This window comes from Pholcus phalangioides, unplaced genomic scaffold, assembly GCF_987345545.1.
Source record: "Pholcus phalangioides strain wild (caught in Gottingen) unplaced genomic scaffold, Ppha-v1.0 ptg000001l_1, whole genome shotgun sequence".
Taxonomy (NCBI): Eukaryota; Metazoa; Arthropoda; class Arachnida; order Araneae; family Pholcidae; genus Pholcus; species Pholcus phalangioides.
This window is the reverse complement of record NW_028301594.1, coordinates 26,222,245-26,242,949: the sequence shown is the minus strand read 5'-3', so window position 1 is coordinate 26,242,949 and position 20,705 is coordinate 26,222,245. Positions and strand designations below refer to the sequence as shown.

The 20,705-nt window shown below is 35.3% G+C and overlaps 1 protein-coding gene across 1 annotated transcript in view; it reads left to right on the top strand.

The window, feature by feature from the left end:
• Window positions 1-2,316: 2,316 nt before the first annotated feature.
• The window catches only part of LOC149090207 (E3 ubiquitin-protein ligase SMURF2-like), a 68,626-nt gene continuing 50,237 nt past the window's right edge, over window positions 2,317-20,705 (top strand). The window contains exon 1 of the mRNA XM_089232748.1: window positions 2,317-2,718. Within this exon, the coding sequence (XP_089088874.1) occupies window positions 2,655-2,718 (64 nt within the window). The 5' untranslated portion in view covers window positions 2,317-2,654. The remainder of the gene's footprint in view (window positions 2,719-20,705) is intronic.

Below are 20,705 nucleotides of genomic sequence, written 5' to 3'. Positions count from 1 at the left end.
ACTCATAGGCGATAGATCTGAGTTGTGCTCGGTTTGAAAGAAAAGAAAGAACCCCGCTTTCATTATCGTGGTCCCCCCCCCCCCAAGCTTTCATTTCCGCTTATGCTCGCGACATGGTTTCAAACCAATAAAGTGGCCCGCACTCTCATAAAGGTTGAGTAGCCTTGTAGTAATCTATTTCTGCAGCGGTTCTAAAATTTTTGTCACCCACGGCTCCTTTGCCCAATTCATGGGTCACCTGCGGTTCCCTACAACAGTTTAGTAGATATTTTCACTTATAAAAGAACCACTTCAAAGCATAAATAACCACGCAAATCAATGTCTCGAGCTCGTCGCGACACCTCTGAGAAAGGTTTGCGACTCCGTTAGGAACTGTGACGCACCCTCTGAGAAATACTGAATGTCTGGGATAAGTTCTGGTAATACGGGCTAGATACTCGATATCCTCTTCTAGGCCGTTTCAATAATGCGAGGACCAAAGCCGTAACGTACCCTCTCGGGACCCTGGGGAGGCATGTTCTTGGCTCCACCTAAAAAGGAAAAAATAATTGCAAAATAAGTGTGCATTTTTTGTGGCCCGGGGCAGTGCCTCGGTTGCTCCAGCCTAGTTACGGCCCTGGCAAGGACTCACCCGAGCAGGACCATGAGTGCATAGGGTACCTCATAGTAATGAAATTTGTTACAATGTATTTTTAAATAGTAAGTACGTATGTGGATATTTAAGCAGGCACTTTCAGGCATGGGCCCCACACAAGGGCTAACAGGGCTTCAGCCCGGTTGCCGGGACGATTCTTACCATTTTTGCTTTTTCACACTATAAAGGGGACCCGCTAAACATCCTAGGATAAGAGCCCTGCTGCAGGAGGGGGGTGGGGGAGAGGAATGCTTTTAGGCTAGTTGGAACTACACCATAGGCGGAGGTAGACTTGGAAGTCTGGGGGGGGCACAGTCATTATTGCTGGGGGGGGGGCACGATGATGATTATGTCAAATATATATACATATATACATTAGATCAGTCTTCTCCCCCTCTGGAGCTGAACTACACCCTTATCCTGTTGAGATGACCCTGATCCTCACTCCTGGTGGTCTTAAGAGCATCAAGGTGTGATTCCCCTCCTCTTACTTGCTATAAATTTGTGCCTTTCAATTTGCATTAAAAGTTTTGACCAGATTCTATTTTCATGAGGCCCATGCGTTAAAGGGTCTCCGTTGTGGGCATCATACTAGATTCTAAAAGCAGTAGTCACGCTTTCCCCCCACCCACCATAACTTGTAATGTTGAAGGAGAGGTTGAAGGGTAAAATTTGTGCCCTCTATGATAAGGTGCCCGGGACACCAGATACACCTGCTCTTTCCTAGTCGCGGTCCTGCTTTGATGACCCTACTTCCTGCAGTAGGGGGCCCCCCGGTCTTCTTTGACGGTCCCCGGGTCCTACATAGTGAATTTATAGTGGGAAAAAATAAATCAAGTTAAAAATTGTCCCAGGCTAGAATACCCCCCCCCCCTCTCACACACACACTTCTTTAGCCGGGTGTTGGCTGGAGCCTTTTGTTCACACCATGTTTCTTTCACGGGGCATGATTTCTTTCACAGTTACGCCCCTTCCCTTGTCAAAAGAAAACACCGAATAGGTAAGAACTAAAGTAAATTAGAAATTTTTTTTTCTGTCAAATGAATAAAAAAAAATTCCTCACAAAAGTATTGGCGAAAACTATCGAAAAAACTGCCATCTGCCACACAAAACCAAATATTTCTCGCCGAACTTCTTTCAAACCAGCTAAATTTAACGGAAAAAAAATCACCAATCAAGCAACTACTGTACGCAGAAATCAACACGTTTAGTCCTGTAGCGAGCCGCTCCTATTTTGCTAGTCTTTGGCATTATTTTTGGCAATTACTGGCGATTTCCTGCATTTTTCCGGTATTTTGGATTTCATACCCGTATTTTCTTCGAGGAAATATGGTCATCCCGCGGGAAGGTGAATCTTCTTGAAACATGTGTTTTTTCCTAATCAGAAATTTAACAGTCGCAAAATATGTCCAGTGCGCGGAAGGATACAATTTCAGTACCGTGTTTTTATGTTCACCAAAAAATATTTTTTCACATATATTATAAATTTATTTTTTCTATTTCTAATACCACAATAAATATTCACAGCCAACTTTATAATAAACATTTCAGTTTCCACTAAATATTTACACGGCTTTTAATCCGCGCATGTCATGGCGGACTATATTTTTCTGAGGTCGTGTTTACAATTTTCTTCTCGCCACTCTCTCCGCCCCCTGTTGGTGAATGCGCGAAACTTTCCCACACTCGACGAGTCTACCAAAGAGTTCGGGAGTTAATAGGCGCTCTGTCTTGTGACAGTGGATTTCCCTCCCTCCCTCCTCTCTTTTTATGTACCATAGTGTTGCGCGGTGTTAGTGTGTGTGTTTGTGCTCGTAAGATGCGCCCATAATGTGATCTTTTTATTAAGTGTTCCGAGCGGAGAAAAAAAATGTGCTTTTACGTAAAATGGACGAATTCATTTCCGTCGTTGGATTATGTTGTTTAGCTCATCTTTTACGCCTTGGATATTGTGCTTTTAAGTGAATTCAGTGACGCCTATTTCGTTTTTTTTCTCTCTCTCTGTCTCCCGAATCAAAACATGGCTAACCAGTCCCACAACCCACCCAACAGGAGGAATGGGGCCATGAAAATACGACTCACGGGTAATAATTTATATTATTTATTATTATTATAAATTTCTATAAAATTGTGATTGCTGGTTTTTCATTTTTTGTTGTATTGTTCGGCAGGGATATTGACTGTGGGAAGTTATAGCGCCGCGATATTTGTTAATTCTCGTGTATGTAAGTAGGGTGTTTGTTATAAATGCAGCCCTCCCCCCCCCCCGTCTCAATGAGGCGAGGGAGGCCGGCTATGGTCCCCACCAGCATCGTGGATAAGAGGGCCCACTGCCCTGGGTCGGTCCTCCAGGCCAGAATTTCCCCCTCTATAGTGAAGTTATTCTGCAAGATAAAAAACAAACAATTGGATTCATCTTGCTCCCTCCAATAATATATATATACACCTCTTAATGGACACTCCTCAGATGTGGTCACCCCCCCTGTTATGGCCAAATGATGATTTCCCTGTGTTAGGTGCTTGTCTTATAAAATATAGGCCCTATGCATTTCCAACCCGTGATGTGTGATCAATGTTCATTCCTCTTTTATGTACAATATTATTTGTTTACCAGTGTCCACAAAAGAGAGGTTTTACTGTATTTGTGTGGGGGCATGATCCTCACATCCCGGAGTAGGGCACCTAAGCTGGAATATTTTGCAGGCTCTTGGCCAGACTTTTCACGAGCCCCTCTATAATTAATTTATACCATGAAAAATCAAAAAATTATGAGAATTGTCCATTGCCCCAGGGCTGGAGCTCTGTCACTATCCTTGTGGGGGACCCCCTGGGGAAGGGTTGGTTGGCATGTATAAATATACAAGATTCATCGAAAGACTGGTTATTTGTGGAGATGAAGATTACAAGGAAGAAAATACAAGATTCATGAATCTTGTATTGACAAGTGGAGAGGACGTTTCTATATGCATGTATAAATATATTCACATACAGTTGATGCATGTCTATGTAATTATTAAAGCCCGGAAGTTGACATTAAAAATGATCGAAATAGCAAAAAGCTCAAAATAGACACTAAGAAGAGGCATTTGTAATTAATGGAAGAAAGAAAAAAATGGCTAAATGCCGAGAGGAGTTTCCTAAACTGGCTAAAAATTGGTTGCACTTACTCCATTTACTGTTTCAATTATAGTTTATAATAACTGCATTATTTCCAAAATAAAATTTTCATGCCAAAAAATAAAGTATTTGTGGTCCCTCAGGATTAGGTCGATTCCAGGGCCAGCACTACCAGACGCAAAACCCGTAAAGGAAATGATTGTGGGGCTCCGAGTTAGAATGATTCTCATTTATTTGTTGCATTATTTGGAAAATTTATTATCATTTTTATAGTTGAAACACAGCTACCATGTTTTGTTGCAAAAATGAAAAAAAATGTTTTTCCATATTACTTTATATGCAGACATATATTTCCAGGGCAGGGCCTGATGTGACCGCGCCTGTCACACGAATCTGACAGCGCTTCTGGTCAATTTATTCAAATACTAAATACCTGAAATAACTTTGCCACGATTGGTTGCAGTGCATTTGTGGTGTAAAAAAAATAATAAAATGGGCCCCAATACAATCTCGGCCCCCAGGACCAGAGCCCTCTCAACTGCTGCCCGGCCAAGCCTTGAGGCACTGATGACCTCTTGGGGCAGGGATCGGTCAGCTATACATGAGCAAGATATGGTGTGAGGAGAAACAACTCTAATTTTTCTCATACATAGGCTGCCTTCCAGGGTTTAAGCTACGGTCACATTTTTCGCAAAATGTGAAAGAAAATCTTAGAATGCGAAAGAAGGGGTAGCCACTTTCCCAAAAATGCATACAGGAGGTATGGAATGATTAGACATCCAACCATCAATTATTACAGTAGCATTGTAACATTTTGATAAAACTCTTCTCCCCATTTTCGCTTTTTTTCAAAAGGAATTTTTTATTTAGCTTAACCCCTGCTTCCTTCGTCTAAAACAAAAACATTCATGTCTAACACCATCAGGCCAAAGCCAAGTTAATGCAGTCCAACATCAAGTTCTCTATCTCTCAGGCACTTGCACCTATTTGCATTTAAATGGGGCTGGAAAAGGGGGAAGGGTTGGATTTCTGATAATTAATATTAAGAGTTAAAGATCTTAAAAAGATCAAGCCTTTTAAAGTTCTCCATGCTCAAAATATCCAAGTTCTACAGAATATGACCTCTGAAATTCATGAACAAACTCAAAACAATGCTAAAATACGCATTTATGGAAAAATAAAAAAAAAATACATGTTTGCAAAAAATGTTCGGAAATAGGCATTTATGATATTTTGCCTGAACTTCTGGGTTGTAATAATTATGTACAGTAGAGCAATCGTATAAAGTTCTCAACATTTTCTCGTTATTGGTACAACTTATTTTCTTGGTCTAATTTCTTAATAATTGAGATTTCCTGGTTGCAATGTTTTTAATGACCAGTTTTTGAAAAATGTTATAAGCAGGATCCAGTGTATGTCTCTCAAGGCACACATGACTATAACACTTCTGTATAGGCATAATTACAGGATAGGCAGACATATATTATAGTATTCTTTACAGAGCTGCGGAAATGAAAATATCGAGGAGGTTGAAAGTTGCCAGTTGAACCGTGTATACAGGACTCAAGCCCTTACACAGGAAGGGGGGAAGTGGGGTGTTGCACTGGGTATGCATTAATTTTTGGGGACGGCTCAAACAGCCTCAGCTCCCAGTATTTATTTATATATAAATAATTACTCTCCTATTATAAATCTCCCATTTTAAATTAATGCTCATTAAAATGAGAGTACCTTAAGGTACAAAAGTGAAATAATCTCCATCAGGGTAGAAACACATTTTTCTCTGTGCTTTATGATTATTTTCATTATATTGATAAATTAGTTTTAGATGTTTTGAGAAAAACACATTTAAACAATGAATGACATGTATGTCTGACATTAGAAAGTGGAAACCAACAAGAAATTTTGCTTAAACTTGTGTTAGTTTTTCCAGTTGCAGCATATTGAAGGGTATGCTAAGATGGTGATGTGCAAACTACGGCCTGCTTAGAGGTTCTATCCAACCAGCAGCAGATTTCAAAATAATAGTATATAAATTTTGAATTTCAGTGTTTTAATCAGGGTTAAAACACTAAAATTCTGTGCGTAACTGGCGTCGTGGGGTCATTTTGACGTCAAGTATTAATGTATTTTAAAAATCAACAAAAAGTCTTCATAAAAAGCAATGGGTTAAAAAAATTTATCAAATGGGACGATGCCATTACATTATACATATTTAGCATATGTGTTCCATTTTTTTAAACATGAAAAAGTTTTCATAAATCAATTTCTATTTAAATTCTCAACTATATTTTTCATATACAGCAAAAAAAAGGGGATAATTTTGCTGTATATGAAAAATATAGTTGAGAATTTAAATAGAAATTGATTTATGAAAACTTTTTCATGTTTAAAAAAATGGAACACATATGCTAAATATGTATAACGTTGTTATAATAAACTTATTTATTTCTTCACAGTTTCAAAAAAGGTAAACCATTGCCTCTAATTTTCAATAAAACCGTGGTAGTCTTTGAAGTATACAACACAGCCTGCCATTTCATTTCTAAGCATAAAAATTCCAATTTCTGTCCCCCCCCCCCCCTCCCAGCTGGGAAACAAAGAGAAAGACCAACATACTGAGGGAATTCACGTCATAGATTCTGGAAAAGTCTTAATTTCTCTATATATTAGACTTATATTATTAGACTTATTTAGTTATTACTTTTTAATTTTACTTTTTAATTATTAGACTTATTTTAAAAATCCATTGAATTGGCTAAATGCATATTGTAATATGCATTTAGCCAATTCGATAGATTTTTAAAATCAAGATAGGATTCAAGAGGTTCAGTAAGGATCATAAATGATCCTTATTGAACCTTTTTCTTCCCTAGCATGCGGGGAACAGACCAGTCCTCCAACATTTAAAAAGATGGTCTTGTGGTTTTAAGGCATGCTAGCTAGTGCGGGGGATTGCTGTATGAATCAATGTCTAAATATGTCAGACACGCCAATACTTTTTTTTAGTTTTTTGGCCCACTTCTATAAAAAGTTTGTTCATCATTGTGTTAAAACATGCCATTTTTTTGTACTTACCTAAAAATCATGAATTTTTGAATTATCAAGTTGTAGTATTGAGGCAATGTTTAACTGATGGGAAAATGGCCTTTCTACTCTGAATGTTATTGAATGACAACAAATGTCAATGTTGATATGTAAGTTATAGTTTAAATCAAGCTGAGTAAAATGATAAATGAGTTTTGGATAATATATAGGCTTAGGTCAAATAAACCCAAGTGAAAATAGCAAAAGTTTCAATATTTCTGAGTATTTTTTTTTCCAACTATTCTATGTTTCCAACAACTAATCTTGCTTCGGGTTGATATAATTTTGATGCTTTTGATTTTTTGTTCCATTTGCTTTTTTTTTTTGTTGGTGACTTGTGAGTATTGTTGAGACAAAGGCTAATAAACGCTTCCATATTCATAAGTCCATTCCGTTCCTATGCATGAGAAAGTGAAAGCAATTTTTCGATGATGAAAAGAATGAGAATAATACTCTACTGGTGATTTAATTTGCTCCAGAATAATATTGAGAAGTTGCCAAAAACAAGTAGTTTGAGGAGACTAATAACGTATTGATGTCTTTCTGTTTGAAATTCAAGTTCATGGATTTTCTTTTTTGTGTGTTAGCTCTGCACAATGAATGTATCCTAGTAGGTATATTGTAAATGAGGTTGTAATATTTATTTTTTGTCTCTGCCATTAAACTGGTAAATATTGGATATATATACAGTATATAGTGTTAGTACACCTTTCTTATTAAAGGGGGGGGGGGAAGTTTTTCTTTGTTCTGTGAAACTCCGTTCCACAGCCTGCACTCATGGGTGATCGCTATGTGAAGAAAGTGATAGTTTTACTTGTAGTAAATGTAGGAGGAACTCTATGATGAAAAAATCGAGATATTTCGCGGTGGTTGGGGAGGTTAAAACATTTCAGAAATGGCTTCCCATAGCTGTTAAATCCCAGAGGCTATTGTTGTCCAAGCCAGTTCATGATGTTGATGTGTCGGATAAGATCAGTGGAGAGAGCATCCTCTGGAAGATATACTCGCGTGCTCCAAACTAACCATCCTTTTTTTTAACTGACTGTGCGGGATGGTAGTATAATAAGTGTTGGAGATAATGTGCTGGTGCTCCTTCCTTTGTGGTGATGACTTTTTTTTTTCATTTTTGTTGTTCAGTCGTGCATTACTGGCTGTTTACTGGTCAGTGTTTTTGCCTTAAGAAATAGTAGGTCTCATCCATTTCTAGAAAATTTGGTTTCACTTCGTTGCTCTCGCGGAACATTCCAAGACAAGAAAAAAGTTTCATTTGAGAGAACCCTTTACTTTTCATTTTTTGGTTGGCCGCGGGCAACATGTTTGGGTGAGAGATGATTTTCCTTTTTTTAAACTCTAACTGGCATGCATGTTTGCGTGTTGAAAATGTACGTGTCTTTCTCGGGTCATGTGTCTTCTTTTTTTTCTTTCTTTTTGCATGTGTGAAATTAATTTTTAGGTAATACCAAGTATTTTTTGAAGAAAAAATTGAGCTTCGTTTTTAATTTTTTCTTCTAATTCTCTGTGTTTTTAGCCCTGAGACGATCGCACTCGTTTTTCAATTCCACACCTAACTCATAACATAGTTTGAATAGGCCTACCATTTTTTTTGCATTTTATTCCTTGCAGTCTGCACGCTCTTGGTGCTAAGAGTTGATTAAAATTCGTCGCTTCTCCATACGCTAAGAGTGCCCGACTTCAAATCGTCATTCTTCTGTGGGATCAGTTAATCAGAGCAATACTCCTTGGTTAAGATGATTTTTTAGTTCATCTGAGAAAGAACAACTTATTTACGAGTCTTCAATGGTGAATTTTTCAATTTTGCGAAAATGTATTTGGATTGTAATAGTGTTCATTTTACGGTAATACGAGTAAAACTTATCTCAATAGACCTTTGGAAAACTCGTGAGCATCAGCCAAACAAAAACTAGGTGTTGTATGTTCGATTTTCAGATAGCATGGATAAATTAGCAACGAAACAAATGTTTTATCATGTTGACGTGGTGTCGCAGCCTGGCGACTTCGTTGCGTATCGTTTTGATAGTGATAATATTTGTAATAGACCATGTTGCCACCTCATTTTTTAACCTTGAGGTAACCTCAGATGATTGTGACTATTTGTTAGATTATTCATGGTTTTGAATGAAAGATTAAGAATTTCTCTCGAATATATTTTTAGTAGGACTCGGATTTTTATGACAAGTCATATTTTGGACTATTGGTCATATTTTAAGTATTTTTGAGCGGTCATATTTTAGGAATTTTCAAGCTTTAGATTTTTCTTTTCGGTCATTTTATCAGCAAAACTTTTCATCTGTAAGCATTTTTTTTCATTGGTATAGTATGGCACTTATAATGAATTCTTGCCTTTTATATTTCCTTTTTTTGCAGGAAAAACATCTGTTTTTGGAAAAACAGCTTAATAGAGCTATAGTTTCCGCTTAATAGAGATTCATAATGTCTAATGAAAAGATCTCATAAAATTGAAATAAAATAAAAATAAATTAATTGAAAATGCAGAGTAAATGATTTAAAAATAAAGTAATGCACATAATTTATTCTATGATTATTAAATATTTATCACTTGATATGATTATTTATTAAAAATACATACTGTATTTAATTTAACATTACGCTACATTCACACCATTTCATACATTAACTCTTCGTATCGCTGAATAGTGAGTAAGAAATTAAAAACAGCAGTGCAAATAAATTTTTATTTTTTCCAGTGGTCAATTAAAGTTTTCTGTATGCAGTTCACACCCTTTGCTACCTGACTTTCAGTAAACCGTTTTGTTTCAGAAATCATACAAAAAAAAAGCCTAAGTCATTTATGTCGCAAAGCAAAATAGCTGCAGTTCTTTCAAGGTTTTGACAGCATCTGTATAAAACTTCACCCTACGCTATTTTTTTATATCATAACATTCCTCTCATTTTTTTTTTGTAAAATGACATTTATCTCATTTTCATTTTTTTCTTTTTGACTTTCTCTAAAAATTTATATATCTGTCGATGTCAGGTTCAGTTTGTACATTGCCATCCATGTTTATGTAATCCTCAGCACTGCGATCACGGAAAGTAGCTTGTTGCAACTTTCTAAGTTTTGCATGTCATTCTGAAATCCAACCTTTGCACTAATTTCTCTTGTAGAAAAGCCTGCTTTTCCGGAAAGTTTTTTAATAATTTCACGAAGCAACTGCCTTTACTATGGGCTTATTGAAATCACGGCATCAAGTACGAAACAGTTTTTGCTAATGTAGCGGCGGATGATGCAGAACTCACATTGGCAAGCACAGATTGCGTAAAAAAATTCGGTCAATTAACATTTAGTGTGATTCTATTGGTTTGAGCAGCGGGGCATGTTCTGGTTAGCAGGAGGAGGTCTGTTGATTTGGGAAACTTGTAGTGTTTGTGTGAAGTTTTCCGTTAAAAGCATATAATTTTCAGGTTCCGTTCAATTTAGGTTTTTTTAGTGTGTATTTTGGCATTGAAATCACGTGGGCCAAGATTTTTCTCAGTTGAAGACAAGTTTTACTGTGTTACATATTGTGAGAAGAACAAAAGAATTATCTGTGGTTGCTAGTGCACTGTTTTGGCCAAAAATTCTTTTTGTGTAACCAAGTTATTTCTGTCATTTTGCTATGACTTGAGTCAATCTTACAGGATACTGAATTGGTGTTATGTAAAAAAAAAGAAATTATAGAAAATAAAAAAGAAAATAGATTAATGGAAATTAAGAACTTTTTTTTTGATCAGCTATAATTATGTTGTCTGGGGGACCCTTCCTCCCCCAATTTACTTTTTAGTCCCGTTTTTTAATACTTTTTCTAATTTTTTGAGTGGGAGCCCTGTCTCTGTTGTATCGGACACTTGGAAGAATATATAGAAAAAAATTGTCAAGATTTTTTTTTAACACAGGTTCCTTGTGGTTCGATACACATTTAAATACTAAATGACGGTTCATGAAAGAAAGAATCATATTATAGTTAATTTTCAGCTTTTAAAAAAAATCATGAATCGATTTTCATTGAAACAAGCAAAAAACAAATTATTTAAAAAATTTTTGATATAAAATTAAAAATCAAACATTAAGAAAACAATATATATGAATTCAAATTTCAAATATAATAAATCTTAAATTTGATGTTAGAATAAATTGACCTTGAAAAACTCACCTCAGATGCAATACTACCCTATCGCCCTAATAATTCTCCCTTAAAAAAAAAAGGGAGAACATTATTGTTACAGTTCCCGGTCACTAGAATTCCGAAACAAAATGATAATGTTTTTAAATTATGTTGTGGAGTAAAAATATTTTTTTTTCCTTTAATTTTTTGTCCCTAAAATTGCCACTCTCTCTAGTTTAGTAGTTGCCTCCCTTCCTGTAATTCTGGCGCTGTCAAAGTTGAGTGTTAAAATATAGATAGAAATATATATGAGAATAAAAAGTTACGGAATTTTTACCTACAACTGTACAGATATTCAAGCATTGCGCTTTGCTCACAATTCGAAATATAGATGGCAGCACTAACTGCAAGCACAATACTAGATACGCACGCAGACGTCTTCGGTATATTAGGTATCAGTTAAGTATAGAATATACGCACTTTTGGCACAACTCCTCTGAAAAGGGGAGGGGGGACGAGATAGTAAATTGCCCGATGTCGGAAGTCCGGAGTTTTGCTCGGTTAGAAAGAAGGACCGATTATGCCACTGTACCATATTTTATTAAACATTTAAAAGTCTCAGCACAAAAATAGGTTTAATATGCTTGATGTTTGCTCAAAAAAGTGGACAGTCGCCCTTCTCCCACTATTTGCTTGAAAAATATGCCACAACTGTTCCGTACATTTTTACTTTACGTTTCCTTGTGAAACACATTTTGCATATAGCTTTTTGAAATCATACACTTAAGCATTTCCAAGCTCTCGCCCCCTCAGTGTTTGCCGTAATCGTTAACGCTTGTGTTGTGTATATATTTTTCTCAGACGTTCGATAATCTATATGCTGTGGTGAAATATATTTTTTTAACCATGAAGAAATATAGAAAGAAAATGAGAGAGCAACGTATACAGAAAAGAGATGAAGAAAGACGAATTCTCTCTAGGAAAATTCCCCCAAGGGAATTTCTTTTCCAGTCAGTCTAGAAACAAGAAAGGTTTTCTACGTCACGCCATCAAACAAACCTTTTCGTGTTTTGATTTTTTTACCCCTTTGGGTCTTTTTTCGTTCCCACGTACAGCACTGTTTTTCTTCTCCATTTCACCCGTAACTTTCCCTGGTGCTGCTCTTCGATATGGATTGGGAATTTTGGTAGCACGCGCGTTTTTCCATCACATGAATAGACTTAATGAGCTCCTATTAAGAGCTTAGGTCTTTTTCTTCCTTTCGATAGTTGACGTTATTTTCCCCTTGTATTTTAATTGAAAACTTAAGGGTTTTATGTGGAAGTGTTCGTGCTGATCTCATCGTAAATTTTTATGCGAAAACTTTGTTTGTACACACGTTTCACCTAATTAAAACATGAGTGTGGTGACTGACTTCTGTCTTCTCATCTTGCATACTCGTCGAATAATGGGCAAAATAATCTTTGCTATGCAGTTCGCTTATGTATTGTGATCATATTTAAGTAGAAAGTTCTCAGACGAATAAAACCAGGAAGCACGAGATAAAAAAAAAGTGGGATTTGACCATCACCTTGACCTCATCCAATCATATGTGGCATGTAAAAAAAACCTAGCTTGCCTTTTATTGCCTTCACCTCACCCATTAGATCTAGAGAAGAGCTCCAACGAGTTGAAGATGGCAGTAATGATATAATGATCCCTGGTATTTTCTTTATTGGCACATGATGTGCTTTAAGATGTCCAAAACAATGGCAAGGTCTCGGAGTTTTTTTTTCCCTTCCTTTCATTATCGAGACACATTCTGAAGATTACTGAACATGCTAAAACGTCATTGTTATCGAATGCTTAATGGTTCTGGTCGCCAAAAGTTGCCGGATATACATGTTTGAGTCAGTCGATTTGTAGTCAATGCGTTCAACGTATTGATTCATTAATGAAATTTAGTTATGTTAACACCTGTTATTTAATTTTTATAATGAAATTTTCATTATTCTAGACATTTTTCTTTCAATATTTTAATATTTTTAGACTTGTATGGCGAGGCATGACTTAACAAGTCATTGTGTCGTTTAAAACCAAAATTCCCTTCTGAGGATGGATTCGATTAAAAATGAAAACAAGCGAAACATTGTTTTCTGAAGTATGAGATGAAAATATATATAAAATACAACATACGTGTTCCAGAATTGTAGGTCTATAGAAATTCATATTCATGTTAATAATATGTTCACATGCATATGATATGCAAGGGTGCTTCACGAAGAGTGTTCTAAAGGAATAAACATTCACTGCTTGTTTCTACAGTTGAAGTAAAATATGAAAAATGAGACCAGCAAAAACAAGCGAGGAAACTCGGTTAGGATATTGGCACATCCGTAAAATAATGATTTTAGGAAGTATGAAAATTGTAGTTTTATACTTTTTTTTTCTCACAATAAAAAAATTGTCAAACAGTAAAATTTGCGTCTTTATACCAAAAGAAATATACCCCATAGCAAATAAAGATTGAGATATACAGTATTAAGATTCTTGATTTTTTTATGTGGTAAAATATTTTTTAAAAACGTGACTGAAAGCAAGAATTTTAATCACTGAGGTGAATTTTCACCAAAATTTCATGGGTTGAATTTTTTCATCAAACGAACTTTCCTAATTGACATTAAGAACCTGTTAATAATTTCAATCTATTTTTTTTTCCACAAATTTTTATTTTACGGAAGTGCTATTGTCAACAACTGAATTTCCTTTTCGTTTTGCGGGTATGTTTTCATATTTTTACTTCAATTTAACAATCAACTAATGTTTTTTCCCCCATTTTCAAAAGATTTTTCTGTTGATAATGCAGATGTAATAATGTAGAACGGTAAGATACGCCGTTCCTTAATCATGGATTAGAACCATCAGCAAAGATATAAATATATGATAGATGAGAACCTTTCAATCATTCGCGATATCCACTAAACGAAAACCATTCATTAATTCATCTCGGCGGTCTTTCTTTGAACTTTAATTTGATCTCGAAAATTATGGAAATCTTTGAGAAAGGTTAACGTCCGTGATACACATGCTGATAAATAGCACACAAGCATGCCTCTTTCAAGCATGTGCAACCAATTAGGTTGTTGAGATTATTGGTAACATTTGTGCAAATGTAACCAATCTCATTGGTTGCATATGCTCGAAAGTGGCACGCTTTCGTGCTACTTAGTGACGTGTATCATGAACCTTAAGGGATATCATATATGTATATTTGTTACTACCAAAACTCAAAGTGCGGCCGATTCGTGAATTCTCCAAGAGTTTCAGCCAAAGACCGAATTGCAGAAATGATTCGGACTTTGGCCAGCCATTTCGTGACCGCAGGTCCCTGGCCAAAACTCGATGTGCTGATGTAAGGCGTCCCGACAGGAGCCAAATCCATTTTTTTAATCTCCAACATGTGATACATGTCTATGTATAGCAACTGTATTGGACTAGCTCCGTGTAATGAGAGAAAAATTAAAACTAAGAAAACTAAAAATAATTATATAAACAGTTTTTTCTACCAAATTTTGGAGAAAAAAATGATTACCGCATTGTGACTGTGGTTTGATGGGTTGTCATAATTAACGTGGGCATAATTATCACGAAAAAATACTCGAACTTGATAAGATGATCCCGAATCGCGTTTTGTTATCGGACTTTGGCCGGGTAAATATTTAACGAAATTGGCCAATTTCGGGCTTTGGCAGTAACATATTCACTGATCAGATATGACGTATTCTATTCAACGAGATTTTCTTTCTGCATTTCTAAAGCAAATTTGAAGTCTTTTTTTCCCCCCTATCGTTTTATTTGTAGAAAATCATATTGGTTATTATGGCGAGTAATAATTGTGATTTGAATGATATCGTGGTTTTTTTCTTTTTTAAATAAGTACATTTTTTTCTCACTGTTGTAATATTAATGAGGTTAGTGGGACAATGATGAATCGCTTTGAATAGGGAAAAAGAAAAAAAGGTGGTACACACACACACACACACACACGCACGCCAGGAATTTCCAAAAGCAAGACTTGCGCAAAAAACAGTTTTCTAATTGAAAATATAAGCTTTTGAATTATTTTTCATACAAATAATTCATTTATTTTCCTTGTTATTGAAGTCTTGAGTTACGTGTGGTATACAAGCAGCATATAAATAAATTAAGGATTTCACTTAAATATTTATCTCAGTCTTATTATGCATACAATATAACAACATAGTGGTTACTTGACTAAGATTTAATAATAAATCTCACACATGATTTTCCCAGGCGTTGTCCTAGCTAAGGATGGAATGAATAGTGATTTGGCCGAATACCGAATATTCGTCGGCCAAATATCAATTTTCCTAAAATTCATCGCAATTATAAATGAAATTGACGTTTTTAATAGAAAATAAAATTATTGGTAATTTCAGTTGATACTGAATTTTAATTATGTAATTTATTATTTAAATAAATATTAAACTAGTAACTGAAAGATTTTTAATGTCATGATACTGATAATAAAATTTAATAATGATATATTGCATTTTAATATTACAGTGATACGTCGGCTAACGAAGACGATTCATTTTGGAATCACCTTCATTAGTCGAAACGTGATTTTCCGTAAATTACTGTGGAAAATCATTTGATTAATTTCAGGTTCTGCCCAAAATTTAAAGATAAGTTTTTCAAAACACCAAGGAATGTGAAAAAAAAGACAAGCTGATTGAAAGCTAAAATGAACATCAAAATTGTATCAATGAGAATATACACGAAGTTTTATACGATTATAGATGGCAATTAAGTTCTTGATGTTATCGTAGTATGCATCTCTCCACACTGTAATAGCGTAAGTTACTCTTGATTGGATTCAAGCATGGAAAACTATTTCAAGACGTTCTAGATTTATGTTTTTTAATTTATATAAAGCTCCTATTTGTTTTCTTATCTTCTGAAGATTACCGAACATGCAAAAACGTCATTGTTATCGACAGATCGAATGGTTATGGTTGCCGGATATACATGTTTGAGTCAGTCGATTTATAGTCAATGTGTTCAACTCATTGATTCATTAATGAAATTTAATTTAATGTTAACACTTGAATTTAATTTTTATAACGAAATTTTCATTATTCTCGTCATTTTTCTTTCAATATTGTGAATATTTATTACTTTTAGTCTTACTTTTTGTATGTGACTGCAAGAACAGCTTAAGGTAATAACATTTAATAATACAAATTTACTAAAATCAGAAATTTTATTACTGCACCTAAGGCAAATTAATATGTACATAATGATAATTTTCATGGCTAAAAACCACAATTTATTTCTTACAACTAACAACCTCAAATAGATACAATGTCTTCTATTCAACTCCAAAAACAAATACCTTGTTCAAAAAAAAGTATAAATTACTTAAGACCAACCATTTGTAACGAATTCGGGAAAAAAATTATTAGACCTTAGAATAAATAAACATCTCAAGAAAGAAATTTTTATATTTTCAAATGCTATAACGGATTTTGAAACGTTTACCGATCATTTCATTGATCATTTTCGTCGCACCACGGTCACTTTCTGCACACGAGGGCTAATTAGACGGGGACCTACGATTTATTGCCGAATCCGAATGGCAGCCTTACTCACCGAGAGGTTGGTGCTCTAAACCCTCGGTGTGGGACTCCCTGCGGTAGCAATCTTTTTCTCCGGTTATGTATTCGTTTGTGTTGTACCCCTGCGTCATGAAATTTTCTGACAAGGACGACTCCCCCCTCCCCCCGGGGTGTCGAATTCGCGGCACCTCTAAACATCCTTCTGTACTTTAGGCGAGTATCTTATCGACCTGGGCTACCGCGCCCGAAACGTTTATCGAAAATATAAATAGGTGACCAAGGCAAAATATTTGAAATACCTTTAAAAAAACAGTAAATAAATCAAGAGCGTGACGTTTATTGTGTACAGAAATTTTTTACACGCTTCTTAGGACGGACCAAGTGGGTCCCTAAGCGCTGCATAGTTTATTGTTTTGTTGTTTTTCATGGTATGGTGTCTGTGTTGTGTTAAAATAAAAAAATGTTTATTAACGCATTCTCTCTCTAAAACTGTATTCTTACAACTTCCTATTTTCCTGGACATGCGTATATTCATATTTTCTCCGTCATTGTTCTTTGAAGGTCATGTCTTAAACATGACTCGTCGGGTCACGAAGTCGCATGGAAAATAACGTTAGAAGGAAAGAATGGAATATAATGTACGCACACAAAGAAAAATTGATTTCTTTATTTTTTGGTTCTGTATGTCTAATTCGACGTTTTACGACTTGGGTTTCTGTGCGCTTGGGGTATGAGATCTACTGTTTTCGTTAAATATATAATATGTTTATTGTATGTCTATATCGGTATTTCGTCCTTTGTCGTTTTTTATATTCCCTTCCCTTGCCGGTTTTTTCCTTTCTATTCTTTAGAATATACAGTGTATTTGAAGCATAGGCATTTCCTTCCGTTTGAGTCAAATCGGCTTAGTTTTTTCCCCCCTTTGATAGCTCTGACCTCTACTCTTGGTATCATTAAAAAAAAATGTCAGAGGTTTGTCAGGTTTATGTCTGGCTCTGAATTGCTTTATAGATATAGGCTATCCATGCGATAGTGACTCATAGAATGGTCTCTCCCCCCCTCCCCCTTTTACTCGCTTTTCTTGATAATTCCTTCTGAACCATTGCTGCTGATGTAAATTCGTAGTTTGATTACGCGGTCGATATTCTTGAAGTGATTTTTTCCTTTTACGTTGCAGACACGCATTGAAAGAGATCAAATCTATTAGGAGATTATTTCCAGCATCAGTTAGAGATACTATGAAATCTTCTATAGTGCACGTGCATATGTTTTTTCTCAAATATTTAAATTACAGTTCTTATAAAGAGGAAACAATTTAGGTTATAATGTATATTTTACTTTTAAGAAATATATTACAGTGGAACCTCTTTCTACCGTCACCCTTGGTGACCCGATGAAAATGGCAATAAAAAAGGGGTGACCAATGACGGAAGTGGAAAAGGAAATCGTCATATTAAAAAATGTCATTATTTCCATGGTGAAAATATTTTGAGTTTTGAAAAGCTTCCTCTCCGAAGATGGTTCCAGCAATCGGTAAATTTCGAGCTCTAGCGTAATTGAACCAAAGCGGCAGAGCTTTGTTCACTTGACTCATAGTTTGTCACGTGCTGTCATTTCCTTCGTGAGTAGTCACATTTCTAACCTGAAATCGTGATGCTTAAAATATTAGGGGGGGGGGGTGTAGTAGAAACCTTTGTTTTTTTTCTCTGAACTCTTCAGTCAGTTTTTCCGTTCACTATCAGTGTAAGAGCTTCCCGAATCTTGATCTGAATGTGTAGCAAAATATAGAGGAAAGTAAAAAAAAACTACATGTACAGGGTAATTTAAAGTGAAATAAAAAAGGTTACTGTATGCTAGAATGTGCAAAAATTCCAGTACCGAAAATTTTGTTTACCAATTTTGTGTGGGGTATGTAGAAATAGGACTTATAACAGTTAAAACAATGAATAGGTGATGTCAAATTAATTGCCTGATTTATCTTTTATATGAAGGATGATATTCTCGCTCAGGTATGGCAAACATTTAGCAGCATTTGTAACGAATATTTAGGAGGTGGCAGCTTTTCAGTTTTATTTAACATGGAGAGTTAATCTTTCACATGACGTAGATATGTGTGAACTAAATTCATTTCAGCAGTCACAGCTCATAAGCACGCGTTTTTTTATGTACCATTCATTTAAAATTACCCTGCACGTTGGTCACTTTTTTATACATGGAAGTGACGGTATACCAGAATGTTGTTAACATTATCTTGTAACGTTATATTTCTAGCCGGGGTTGTAAAAGAAACTGACGGAAAGAAGTTCTACCGTACATTCAGTTAGCATTTCTCATCTTCATTTTGAAATATGGAAGGCACATGGTAGCACTAGAGCAAGAACACGAAACAAGCACAACTCTGACAAAATAAATACGTTAGACCCACGCATATGCGTACACGAAACATATTCCAGTATGTACAGGTTGCTTAGAAATTCCGCAGAGGAATGTGTACGAGGTGCATCTACGGTTTTGTAGAGAGTAAGTGGAAAATTCAAGGTAATTTTCATTGCCTTGTGCTAGTTGAACATTCAGCTGCTAGATAGATTCATCAATTTCCTCACGCTTTAGTGCGCTGGTAATTAAACAAACGTTTTTAAGTATTTTTTTTTTATCGTTATAAAACAGTGTTTGTTAGAGGCGCTCATTAGATTGAATTGGCATTAGATGAAAGTCGTGAAAGAAGCTAGTGAAAATTTATTGCAGTCCTTGATATGTAATTCTAGTTGTCAAGTTCCACGTGACCGATTTATTAGCGATTACCTCGCCGAGATACTGCCTAATTTATGGGTAATGTTATGAGGAGGATCATAATTAATACCGTAGCTGGTTCGGGTTCATCACAATTGGTTTTAATTCGTTGGAAATCGATTCCCGTCAGATTTGAGTGATGACGGTTTTCACACGTCCATTTCTAGGAAGTTAATCCAACCTATGACTGTTCTTATCTTGTAATCGTAAAGCCACACAAAGGCAAATTTATTAACATTTTGATGAGTACTATTAGTTAAATTTAAAATTTTCAGTACATCAGAATCGTGTACTTCGTGAAGTAAATTTTTTTGGTTTTGAAATTTGAATTAAGAGTTTTTTCCTGAAATATTTGTTTAATAATAATTATTTTGCTTCTTTTTGTTCGTATATAATCAGTGGTTTTTTAAGCAAATATCTGTCATGATTGAGTCTGGTTTTACCTGTATTCAATATCAAATAAGATAAAAAAAAAGGAGATATTTTTTTAATAAATGATCTCGGTAGTGGTTATTGCTAAATGAGATTTTTTATGTTACTTTAAGATTTGTGAATTTATTAGTAGAAACGAGTTTCTCTTCCGGGTTTTACGAATTAATAAAATCTAGAAAATGGGAAAATCGGTAAGATTAATGCTTGGAGAAGAGAGAGGCATGTGAAAGCCAATGCATTTTCATGAAAATTTTTGTTTTTTTTCTTATTAGACTGTGCATATAAACCAGGTCAATGTTATTTTTTTTTACGGATAGATTATGAAGCTTAAATCATAACGGATGTGGCAGTTGACCTGTGTATTGCCATTTGTTCCATCCCTGCGGTCGACCGTGAAGGAAGCAAGCACAGCAGCAATGACGTTTTATTTTATTTTTTTCCGAAACGCATAAATGAATACCTAATTGCGGTTTCCGGGTGGTAATAAGAAATTTCGGCTTCTGGTGCCGGTTTGGTCATAAACACAGTGACTGCCTCCCCCACTTTTTTTTTTTTGCTCCTTAAAAAATGCTTGAAATGGAAACTGTTTTTCTGATGCGACCAGGTCATCTCAAAATATAATATACTGCATGTATTTTTAAAAAAATACATAGGTATAATTTATATTTTTCTAAAAATGTTTACAGACCTATGGGACGCTGTTAAATCTCATTGGAAGCTTTGGAGCAGGGCTGTTTCAGTGATTTTCGGTTTTAACTTAAGTTGGCAAAAAAGAAAACCAATGTATTTATCGAAATTCATTCATTCGTCCTTATAGAATTATATGGACGAATATTAAATAAAAAAAAGAAAAAATGCGTCAAACGTAAACATAAGTTAGGTGAACATACGTGAATAAAT